Raw genomic sequence first — 12,220 nt, forward strand, 5'->3', positions numbered from 1 at the left:
GCTGCTTGGCACAAAGAGTGACACAGGTGCTATTGTCAAATTTAGCACTGCTGCTGAAAGCTAGTGCAGAGGAGAGGTGGGCTGGTCCTGGTCCAAAGTACGCAGATGACCTATCTGGCTACATGTCATCACCAGCTGCAGGATTTGAACTCCTCCCCAAGAATACACACAAAAACCCTAACAGGCGATAACGTGGGTGGGGTCAGACCAGACTGGTTTGTACAGGCCCCAGATCCGAGAGTGGCTTTTACTTCTTGCCTGCAAGGATTTCCAAGTCTCTTCCTGTATCCAATGATTAAATGCTTCCCTTTAGCCTAGCCTCTAGGTTTTCTGATCTTCCTCTTGGCAACCACCTTTGCTGCTTCTGCTGCTGCTTCTTGGCACTGATTTAGAGGCTGCCTTATGCAGGAGGTGGCTTCCAGAACAAATGGAAAGCTGGCCAGTGATGACTCATGCTCCGTTTGCTCTCTGGGTTCTGAGCTATGATAACAAAAATGACAGGCCTTAGTGTTGGCAGGTAGGCACCCCACCCAGACAATGAGTTCACAGCTCCCATTGATACCCTGCGGGCAGGCAGGAGATTAGATTGAGGCAAAAAAGCAAAGGATGTACATCCCAGATTGAGACGATGCCTCATGGAGCCCAAACAGGAATCCTGGCCTATATTTACTCTGAACATTCAGGGCTTACCTGCACTCACCTTTTGCTCCCCAATTTCCAGGCACAGTAACTTCCCAGAAATGTTACTCTAGTTTAAACCCAGACAAATGAAACACACTTCCAAAGCTGTGCCAAGACATTCGCATGTTATTGATCTATTCCAAGGGCATGGGCGTAGCCAAGGGGGTGGCAGGGAGGGGCAGCTGCCCCCCATCAATAAAAAGAAATAAAAATACATAGGTAATTGAGGTTCTGCTCCTCCCAACAAAAGGACTGCCCCCCCCAACAAAAATCCTGGCTACGCCCATGTCTAGGGGTAGGAAGGTTTTACAGCCCGAGGGCCACTTTGCCTCTTGGGAAACCTTCCAGGGGTGGGCTGAAATAGAGGCAAAAGGGGGCAAAGCAATGGATGCAACCCTTACCTTCTGTACAGTAATGCAGCCTTGGGTCTCCAGATGTTGTTGGCCCCAAAGGTCAAGGATGCTGTGACCAACATCTGGGAGCCCAAGCTTGCTAGAGGCAGCAGTAGGTTACATTCAAGCAGTCCAAGGCTTCTTCACACACCTCTCTCCACCCAGGCAAGCAAGACACATTATTGCCATTCAAGGGCACATTCCAGCCAGGCAAAAACCACTCAAGGAGGGCATGGAGCAGAGCCAATAAAAAAATTGTTTTTATTATTTATTTGCCCCACCATTTTCCCAGACCAGGACTTACACAAATTGAAACTATACAGATAAACTACAAAAAGTTAAAAGATGCTTGTTGAAAAGTAATGAAACCCCGATAAAATTAAAATAATATAAAGAAGAGATGTTGCCTGGGTAAAGCACTGAGGGCTGAATAGGCCCCTAGGGCAAATACGTCATCTACTCAGAGACATCCTTGTACGTACTAGAAACTGGCTGGCACCCAAATAAAAAAATATGCTGCCCTGCCTAGGCTTTGAAAACAGTAAAAGTTTGGTATTCTTAGCACAAACAAGGTGGGCACTAGATGGAATCAAATATTCCACCCCCACTGCACTTCCCATGCCTTTGCTTCCTCTGTGAAAGCACTTTCCCTCTGCCATTTGCAGGACAGGAGGGGTCCTTTAGGTTTCTTCCAGGATATTCCAAAGGTAAGAAGGGGCGAAATGGGAAGAAAAGAGGAAGCAGGTAGGAGATGACATCAAGGATTAATGGGCCAGCAAATGGTCATCCGTGGACCTCACCTTGCTCACAGACTTTCAGTTGCCAACTCCTGTAAATACAGGGTATGGCAGGGGTTGCCAACCTGGCTCCCAAGGGCACACATATGCCTGGAAAGGACTTCCCTGGTACTTGGGACGTCCTCGCCATTTGCTAAAATTAGGCTTGAAGTAAGGACTCTGCTATAGCAAACTGAACAGGCTGTGGTGTGTTCTTCATTGCAAGGGGTGTGGAGATGAGCATGTGGTGCCCACAACAGCTTCTCTGGTTTGCAAGCATGCCCAGGGGTCAAAAAAGCTGGCGGCCTCTGATGTATAGACTGTCAGTGACCTCATGTTAAGATGAGTGAAAATGCAACAACATCCTAAAGATTGGATTGTAGCCAATGCTAGTCCTACTCTAAGTAGACCTACTGAAATTCATAGGCAGGTCCAGGGCTTTTTTATTTAGCTAGAACTCAGTTCCAGCACCTCTCAAGTGGGCACCATTGCAATTCTAAGAGAACAATGGAGGCGTTCATGGTGAGTTCTGGCACCTCTTTTTCTAGAAAAACTGTACCGGGCTGGTCCATTGAAAACAGAGTATAATTTAGTTGGAGAAAACGCAGTGCTCACAGCAAAGTTTTAGGAGATAAGTTGGCCCCTTTTCCTGCCAGAACGCTCCCAAGATGAACAACAGCAATCATATCACTAGGGATAAAAGAGGATGGCAGTGAAGAATTGCATGCAGATCCAAAAGAATAACATGCATTTCTGCTGCCCAAAGCTGTTTCCTCTAAACCTCTCTGCTAGTGCCATGAAGAAAAGACCATGTTCTAGAGCTGGATTCCCCAATGCAGTGACTGTGGGAACCACAACAGCTTTGAAGGACCTCACCAGGCCCCCAGTTCTTCCTTATCTTTTATTTTTAGGCAAGTTCTTTTCATTTTGTTGTTCGCTTTTGCTGTTTGGGAAGCAGTTTCATCCTCCTTTTTTGTCTGTGTTTTACTTGGGGCTTGAGGAGGGAAGGTTGCAGTTGTTTCACCTGTCTAGGGCAGAAGTTCAGAGCCTCACCAGTCTTCACTTCTGCAAAATGGGTATTTTGTGCTGCCTATGACAGATTCCTCAGATTCCCAAATGTGCCCTCAGACCCATAAAGATGGGGAACCTTTCTCCTAGTGCTGCTCCTGTAGGAAAGCCAACTAACTACCTGTGTGCCACATAAGGGGCCGGCAGTCCAGATCCAAGACCAGGTGGTGCACATGAGGGGCGTAAGATTTCACTTGCTCAATGTGCAGGATTTTTGTCCTCCACTGCTTCCCGTCCAAATCCTGAAGCAAAGTCTTGATCTGGGTTGCTGTGGCCTCTGCCCACCTTTGCCACTTGCCCCTGGCTGAGAGAGCCAGGTCCTTACTTCCTACATCCTGTAGAATACTGTGGTCCGCAAGGGCCACCTTGTCCTCTTGTACGCTGGACACCGCTTGCACTGGGAGCTGCTCGCGAGGTTGATCCTGATGTGGCTTGTGGTGCAGCCTAAGGGCATTCACTGGAAAGGATTCCACATTCTGGTGGATATGCAGGATCCCACCCACATCTTTCCGCAAAACCCGGCAGGCGATTGGCCATCCTGCCTCCGACGTGGGGATCAGTCCCAGATTCACCCTGTCAGCAACATCCCACAGTTCCAGCTGCAAACAAGGAAAGAACATAGACAGTTGTGTTTTGCAAGTTTGAGATTTGTCCGCATCACCTACCCTGACTGGCAGCGCGTGTCACACAGCTCAGGCAGGAGACTGGCCTTTTGTGCACTTTTCCTGAGATTGTTTTAACTGGAAATGCCAGGGATTGAACTGAGGACCTTTGGCGTACAAACCGCATAATCTATCACTGAATGGAAGGGGAAGAATGAGAGCAGGCATAACAGAAGGAAAATGTGAGGGGAGACTTTGTTTCTTTTAAAAAAACAAAAATGTATTTGAGACGCAGAGAGGAATGCAGAGAAGGCAGCAAAGGGAAGTCTGGGCTGTTCTAACAGATAATATAGCAATTCTCACTCTGTTGCTTCAGAGGGCAACAGGTGAGAAACTGAACTGCTGGACAATCAGAGACGAATAAAACTCTACTTCGTGAATACAAGCAAGTGGCAGAGATCAGCCCCCATGTCAGGGCCAATGAAGTCAGAAGACCCTGAATCCTTTATGCATTTAATAAAGTAGGCACCATTCAAATTACAATACTTTCCCATGGTGGCTTGTTACATTTAAAACTACATTAAGTGGTTTTACACAACATAATCACCATCCTAGCAGCAGCAATTAACAAATTACAAATCAATACATCACAGCCAGCTACACCAGTGTTAAGACTAAAAATAGATGCTACTGCCTATTAGACTCCCACATCTGGAGCAATGCGGAACAAACAAACAAGGCTTTTTAAGGTTCCCTAAAAACTACCAAGGATAGCATATTTCAAGGGGAGAGGCCCTGTTCCTTGGACCCAGCTGCCAGACCTCCTTCCAGCCTGCTTTGCCCTGACAATTATTATTTTATATCCTGCTTATTTACTCTTTACTGATGTACACAAAAAAGCTTACATAACAAAATACAAAAGCAAAACCTTGTAATTAAGCAAAACATTTTTTAAAAAGTAGAACCATTTAAAAAAGAAAAAGTAGATGGCACTCAACCATAAAAGCAGCGGCTGGAACCAGAGTAAAAGCAAAGTTCTGAAAAAGTTTGCCTAAATAGAGTTTTCAGGAGAGGTTGTGATGGGAGGGAGGAGAGTGTGTCTTATCACTGTATTTGCAGGATTTATCAATGCTGCCATTTGTTGCCATCTGTTTGTCTCGAGAGACAATGGAGTGTGCCTCTCGAGATGAAGTCAAACCACTGCATTAGCAGCGCCAAAATGACCTCCCCAGGGCACAAGCCTGGGCAATGTGTAGGGAGGTCCTGGGCTGCTCCAATAAGACTCCCCTTCTCAGCCTCAGTGGTGCAGTCCAAAAGAAAGCAGAGCAATATGTTTGGCTGCAGGAGTTGCTGGAAGGAGGCATACAATGCACTTTCCAGCCATCTTAAGTAGTCATTGATAGCATGATCTTCCACAAACTTGTTTTAAAGGTATCCAAATTAGGAGTCATTCCTGCCTCCTGTGGGAGCAAGCTCTCTAGTTTTAACCATGCACTGTGTGAAGAAAGACTTTCTTTTGTCTGCTGTTAATCTTCCAACATTCGGTTTTGGTGACCCTTCCATATTGTTGGATTACAGCTCCCATCAGCACGGGCAAATGTCAGAGGTGACGGGAGATGATAATTTATTCATTCTATTTAGGTCATTTCTACCCCTCTTTGCTCACCTTCTGATTATCTCCCTGGTGAACGAGGCACCGATCCTGCACACGGTTCAGTTGCAAATTCTTCTGCAGTGCTTCCACGGCATGCGGGTTCCACTCGCAGGCATGGACAAAGGCAGCACCAGCATGAATGAGGTACGGCAGGGTGAAATAGCCAATCCCTGAAGACAAGGGGGAGAACAGCCACTCGTTAGCTTACAGAATACCTTTAAAAGTGGGTTAGACAAATGATAGGGTTATATGGCTACTAGCTCCCCAACCAGAGGCAGTGTGCCTCTGAATACAAGCCGCTGCGGTGCACAGGTAAGTGCTACTGCACTCTTCTCCTATTGGTGGGCTTCCCAGAGGAACCTGCATGGCTGCAATGTAGAAAACAGGATGCTGGACTAATGAACTCTGGATGTGATCCAGCAGGGCTCTCTTTAGAAGCCTTAGTTGGCAAAGCAATGGGTCAAATGCTTCTTGCTAGGGCTAGAGAACCATGCTGCCAGTCACAGCACAGGATGTATGGGAAATGTAATTCAACTTTAGGAGGGCTAGACCCCTGGAAGAGGGAACCAAGAAAGACCACAGAGAAATCAAGCGAACTGAGTTCATGCTACTTCTATACATGGCTCAAGGCACCCACCTGGCTTCAAGACCCATCTCTGGATGGCTAAACTATTTAGAAATAGGTTGTGCCCCAAATGGGGCTGCAGAAAGAGACAGCAGTCGCTTTGCTGCTCCCTCGTATCTCAGTATTTACCAGCGTAGAGGTCTACCACCACTTCCCCAGCACACTTCAGAGATGCTATTCGCAGCTTCTCGGTGATGTTTCCTGGAGACAGCATGCACTGTGTCACGTCAAACATGTACCTGCGGAGGCAACCGAATCAGAAGATGACCCCGAGGAATCAAACTTGTACTTGTTAAGTACTTGTAGTTCTTAACCAACCCCTATTTGGGGTGGGAGGAAATTCAGAGCATACAAGGATTCTTTTCTAAATACTGTGCACATATACAAACAAACAAGCTTATAGCGCAATGCCTACACATCTACTCAAAGGTAAGCACTGAATGCAATGGGACGCATTCACAGATAAGTATATATAGGACTGCAGCCTTATCTACCTTTTGCCCTGAGAAGTGAAACATTCACCATACCCTTACCCCACTCCAATCTTCACCCAATACCCAGACCAGCTGAGTTTTCCAGAGCCAACTCAAAAATCTTACTACATGAAAATGACTGCAGACTTCAAATTTACCCTTTGCTTTTTTTAGAATTCATTGGAAGAAATAGCTATCATATTTTTGACGGGCACATTTACTTCAGCATAAGATCAGGCCAAAACAGAGGGAGGGATGAGACTTCTGGGCCTCTCAGCTGAAAGATCAGCAACTTCTGGCTCCTCTCCTTGAATTCTTTCCATTCCATCTGACCATTACTGTATAAGAATTCTGTAACTAAAAATAAGTTTGCTTTTTCCTCTTCCCTCCCACTCCCTTTTCTTTTTGTGTTGGATCTCTGAGATGTCAAGCCTGAGGGCTGGGTCTCATTGCTGACCCTTGTAAGTTGATCTGGCTAAAGACTTGGGTGAATGAACACTCCTTAAACACCTTAAATTTTCTAGGCTTAAGCTCTAGAAATGAAAAAGTCTTAATTAGACTCCATTTTTCAGTGAAGTCAAAGAAAAAAGACAGTGTGGTGGAGAAAATATTACACTGCACCTCTCCCTTACCGAATTCCATTCTCTACGTGTTCAACCCAGCCATCCTCCCCCAGCAACAGGGTCACTGTTGGGGATCGAAACAAATCTGACTGCACACGTCCGCGTTTTGCCACACGTTGGGCCCCAAGTGCACCAGCAACCACCTCCCAGAGCTCTTGTCCTGAAAGAGAACAGTTGTAATGGGTTTGCTGAGAAAGGAAGCAGCTCAGAATGGTCTGGCACAATGTTGTGTTTGTAATTTACCCAGCTCTCCCCATAGGGGTTCTCTGAAGCTCTCCTCACTGAACAGAACCAGATCCCCGTGCCGTTGCCAGGAGCGTGGTAGATCTCTCTCCAATTCTTTTGACCAGGCAACTCCATGGCTCAATATCAGGCACTGCAACTCATCATACAGTTTCTGGATGGGAGGCCGGAATTGGGCCGCTTTTGAAGGAATGGGATTCTGCAAATGGGGTGCAAATGATTAGTCAGTTTCCTATTTCATACACATACCACACACCACTTTCAAACCCTAAAGTCTAAAGAATTGTTTTGCAGATCAACACCTGGAAAATATTCATGTTATAGCCTAAATGATTCCCGAAGAATAATAACAGCATGTGGCCCCACCACTACCACACAGCCATACTGTGGCATCAGAGATCAACTGATGGCATCAAATAAATGAAGCAGGTAGGAAGCAGAGAAGAGGACAAGACAAAGGCAAGAAAAGAGGGAGGCAGGCAGGCAGGCTTGATAACAGTCATTGCCAAGTGTAGTGACAAACCTGTAGGTCATGAAATAAAAGCAACCTGCCAACAAGAACTTGGCTCACCAGAATCCATGTTAAAGCACAGGTCTTCCCAGGCAGGATACTTTCCTTCAGCTGATGCAGGTGCTCTGCTGTGAGCTTTTGGCCCAACACAGGCAAGGCCATGGCACCATCAGGAAGCTTCTGCACACGGTAACTGCTGTCCAGGAAACCCTCTCTTTGCAAAAGTTTCCTGCAAAACCAACAACCTGATGAGCTCCCAGAGAAGACTATCGACTAAACCTACAGAAACTCTTTGCTATTGCTGCAGGGAAGAAGATCCAAGAGGGAGGGCAGGGAAAGCTCTTTGTCAGCTCTGTCGGAAGTAGTATTGTGCCATGATTACCAAGGAGGGGGCAGCTAAGCTTCATGGCTGAGAAGATGAAAAACCTTCTGGCCTCTGAGATGCACTAGAAATGGCCGACCTGAGTATCCAAACAGCCTCTGCGAGGCCTGTGTGCTTCACAACTGTGAATTGGGGAAACAGGTATGTGCTGGAGAGGATGGAGAGAAAAGATGCTAGACTGCAGGGATGGGGGACATTTTCCAGACTGAGGATCACATTCCCTTATGAGCAACCTTCCAGGAGCCATATGACAATGGTGCATGGAGCCAGAAGCAACAAATGTGCCTTGTGCTGTAGGCCACACAACACTCAGAATGTTACACACACATATCTCTCATCAAGAGGCATTGTTAAATTTCAAACATGTGTCCCAGCCAAATGAAAGCTAGGAAGGGTATGACCAGGGTGAATCTCAAGGGCTGAATAAGAAGAGCTGTGTTTAGTCCCTGGGCCTGAAGTTCCTCATTCTCGTGCTAAAATTGTCTCTCTTGACTGGGATTTGGGAAGAGGTCAAATGCACCGGTGAAATGAACATATAACTAAGCAAATGCATAGTTCTCTGTATTTATTTGTGGGCAAGTCTTTCTTCCTTTCTCTGCCGATCCCCCTTAGCAATGGCTAGGATCTCCAGCACTGGGTTGATACCTTCACTTTTGGCATTGCCTTTTTCAGACATAAGAGTAAAAGGTAACTCTCACTAAGAAAGCAAAGTGGTACCCTCAGAGAAATCAATGCGTTGTGAGCTAAAGTCTGACTCTTTGCCACTGGTAATCCTAAACCACTGAGAAATAGGTCTGTTCATTTCTACAAAAGCCTCACTTCCATCAACATAGCACCTCCAGTTTACTGATGACATGCATGATGAATGTACCTTTCTTGAGCATTTATTTCATTTCCCCCACCCCACCTCCTAACATCTGTCGCCATACCTGAATAGCTGAGCAAACTGTGGCTCAATAACAACAGCTGCAGTACCACAAGAACATGAATCTTCCGTGTTCATCTTATCGGGAATGGGGAGGGGTTCTGCCTAAAACAGAGTATTTATAAACAGCGAACATCATGGTGGTGTACAATAAAACAATTAAAACAGAACAATGCTGCACACTACAAAACAAATGACTAACACTGAATATGCATATACCATCACCCCCGATGGATCTAGCTAGCATTCGCCGCAAAATAAAGTTTGCCCACATAACTCATCAGAAGACTCCTGGGGGGCTTAAATGCAACTCCTCTTTGCACGGGCTGCACACAACACAACAAGCGCAACACAGGCAGTCAGCCCAGGGAGATACCTAATTATTCATTTTTTGCTTCCTTTGTTTCTGCAGAAGGGGATAGAAGGCTTCAGATTCCCAGCAGCAAACGCCACTTTTTGAAAGGTGGGCAACCCTCAGGAACTACGACCCTCAGGAACTATGTACTCGGACTTGGGAAAGATTCGGACCGGACTCGGATTTCTAAGGAAACACGCGCAGGAACGAACTGTGCACTTCCTTCTATCCCTCCATACTCGTTGGTTGGTTACTATGGCCACCACAGACGTGAGTCCTTCTATCCCTGCGTACTCGTTGGCTGGTTGCTATGGCCACCGCAGACGTGAGCCTGTCTATCCCTGCAGACTCTTTGGCCGGTTGCTATGACCACCGCAGATAGAAGCCCGTCTATCCCTGCAGACTCGTTGGCCGGTTGCTATGGCAGCCGCAGACAAGAGCCCGTCTATCCCTCTGGATTCGTTGGCCAGTTGCTAAAGCTGCAGTATGGCAAAATACCCGAAATTCTTTTAATACTGTACGTAGCGATACATACTGGAGAAATAACCCACCCATGCCTCTCCTCTCCTTGCGTAGCCCTTTTGTTAGTGAAACGGGGTATCTCTACTGTTTTGTTTGTTTGTTTCTGGAGTGCATGCCTTCAGAAAACCTTTGGGTCTGAACTTATTCATGGACTCCATTCCCCATTCCCGCACAGCATGCACCACAAAAATCACGGATCCACGGCTTCCTGACAACTGCATGGCCCCAAAACATGGTTCTGAAGCACGGATCCTCGTGGATCTTCACACTTTTTGCATTGGGCCAACCCAAATGCACCATCACATCACACATCGTAGCCAGGGGCACAGCCAGCACCACAAAAAACTCAGATCCACGGCTTCCTGGCCATACTGTGGCCCAAAAATGTGGTTCTGATGCACGGATCCTCATGGATCCTCAAGCTTTTTGCATTGGGCCAACCCAAAGTCACCGTCAAATCACACATCATGACCAGGGGCACAGCCTGCACTACAAAAAACTCGGATCCATGGCTTCTGGGCAACTCCATGGCCCAAAAACGTGGTTTTGAAGCACGGCTCCACATGGATCCTCATGCTTTTTGCATTGGGCCACCCCTATCTCACCATCAAATCACCTGGCAACTCCATGGCCCCAAAACGTGGTTCTGAAGCACAGATCTGTATGGATCCTCACGCTTTTTGCATTGCCCCCCCCCAACTCACCGTCAAATCATACATCATAGCCAAGGGCACAGCCTGCACCACAAAAAACAAAAATGTCTTCATCGGCATACAGTGTTGGTGCATAAGTGCTTATAATAGTAGCCTGTTGGTTTTTTGTGAGCTTTATCCGAAGGGTTGAGAGTCACTCAATCCCAGTAGGAACTTCTGACAGGAGCTTCACAAGGTTGTTTTTCATAGCGAAGCCTACCCCATGTATTCAGTGTTCTTGTTCTGATAGACCTTTCCAGAATAATGTGAAGCCTCCTTTTTCTTCCTTCAGTTGTCCCTCGCCTGCTCTTCAAGAGTCTTAAAGCACTGCACTATCAATGTTAAAACGTTGCAGCTCTCTTGCCATGATGGCAGTTCTGCGTTTAGGACGTACGCTGTCTGTGTTATCTGACAAAGTCCATATATTCCATGTTCCAAAGTTCAACTGTATTTTATGCCCCCTGGGTGGTGACCCCACTGGGCACGGTAATCCAGTCAGGGAAAAAGGGAGGCAGACTATGTTTAGGGCACCGTTTCAAGACCCTCCCCCTTTTCGGGGCGAGCAGAGTGGATCCTAAAAAGGGCTGCTCAGTCACGGATACAGCTGCCGAACTGCTCAACTGCCTCGTTCCTTGAGTCAGAATGACTGAATCTGTATCCACCACCCATGTGCTGGTTCATGACTAGGGGCTTCCAGATTTCACATTCCTGCCCCCGTAACCATTTGCTGATCGCCATGGCACTTTTGGGAATTGGGTTGGGTTTTTGGAAGACACCTGTGTGTGAATTTGTTTTATGTGTGTAGATCAGTGCACGCTGACCAACGCACAGTCTTCGCAGTAGGGCTCTGTTCTGATGGCATGAGTAGTCACGACGAACTGGTGGATCCTATCTGCTACATCCTTCATCCGCCTTCACAGCCATTGTAACTCACCGCTTGTTATCATCCACCTCTTCTGCCTTTGAGGACTTCTTGCATCATTCTTTGCCTAGCTCCTTTCCTGTTATGTACTAAGCTTGGATCCTAGAACAATAGGCAAGTAGGATACTAGAATGCAACAACTGATTGGCTTGCAGGAAAAGACCAATCAGGCTCCAGGAGGGAAGCAGAATCAGCCAATCAGATGCGTAAATATTATTGTGTAAATAATGTATATAAAAGCCTGAGGTTTTGGGGAAAATTAAATCAATGTTTTACAAGCTGCAATAAAGAGCATGAAATCACTACAGAACTCTGAGTAGATTTCATTTTCTTTGACCTTACCGCCATGGGTGACCCTGCTGGGAGTACAAGATTCCCAATGGCTTCGCTCACAAGGGTCTTTAGGAATGTGCAAGCCCACTCACCACGACAAGTGAGAGAACTGAGATAGCTTGCACTGAGCCCTGGTCTCATTAGACAAAGCATTCCACCAAAAAGGCTCTGGCTCTGGTTGAGGACAGCTGGATATGTTTTGGGCCAGGGACCACCAGTACTGTTGGTTGCTGTTAGATGAGCATCACACTCTTTGGGGGGGGGGTGTATTGGAAGATAATTCCCACAGATAAGAAAGGTCACAGACCGTTTAGGGCTTTAAAGGTTAGCACCAAAACCTTTAACCTGATTCGATACTCCACCTGGAGCCAATCCAGCTGATGAACAACCAACTGAATGTGGGCTCTCCACAAAGTCCAAGTAAGAACTCATGCATCTGCA

The 12,220-nt window shown here is 46.6% G+C and overlaps 1 protein-coding gene across 3 annotated transcripts; it reads right to left on the minus strand.

Moving 5' to 3' along the window:
* Positions 1-1,323: 1,323 nt before the first annotated feature.
* Positions 1,324-11,072, minus strand: TRMT12 (tRNA methyltransferase 12 homolog). Of its 3 annotated transcripts, none has more exons than XM_081848091.1 (8): positions 10,537-11,072; positions 8,960-9,060; positions 7,709-7,877; positions 7,138-7,336; positions 6,904-7,054; positions 5,928-6,037; positions 5,186-5,343; positions 1,324-3,516 (listed from the first exon to the last, which is right to left on the minus strand). In XM_081848091.1, exons 1-8 carry the CDS (start codon positions 10,618-10,620, stop codon positions 3,031-3,033), a joined length of 1,458 nt encoding a protein of 485 aa, XP_081704217.1. In that variant the 5' UTR covers positions 10,621-11,072; the 3' UTR covers positions 1,324-3,030. The 3 variants fall into 3 exon arrangements, with proteins under 3 accessions (XP_081704217.1, XP_081704219.1, XP_081704218.1); XM_081848093.1 differs by lacking the exon at positions 10,537-11,072 and adding an exon at positions 9,332-9,526 and having other exon boundaries at positions 8,960-9,056; XM_081848092.1 differs by lacking the exon at positions 10,537-11,072 and adding an exon at positions 9,332-9,525.
* Positions 11,073-12,220: the final 1,148 nt, after the last annotated feature.

This window comes from Podarcis erhardii, assembly GCF_964252035.2.
Source record: "Podarcis erhardii genome assembly, chromosome: Z".
Lineage (NCBI taxonomy): Eukaryota > Metazoa > Chordata > Lepidosauria > Squamata > Lacertidae > Podarcis > Podarcis erhardii.

Excerpts from the sequence above, each read along its gene's own strand:
- TRMT12 (XM_081848091.1), bottom strand. The coding sequence starts at position 10,620 with ATGCACCAACACTGTATGCCGATGAAGACATTTTTGTTTTTTGTGGTG. Across the intron at positions 7,337-7,708 it reads GTGCTTTAACATGGATTCTG|AATCCCATTCCTTCAAAAGC; the intron begins GTGAGCCAAGTT and ends CCCCATTTGCAG. Across the intron at positions 3,517-5,185 it reads ACCAGGGAGATAATCAGAAG|CTGGAACTGTGGGATGTTGC; the intron begins GTGAGCAAAGAG and ends CCTTGTTTGCAG.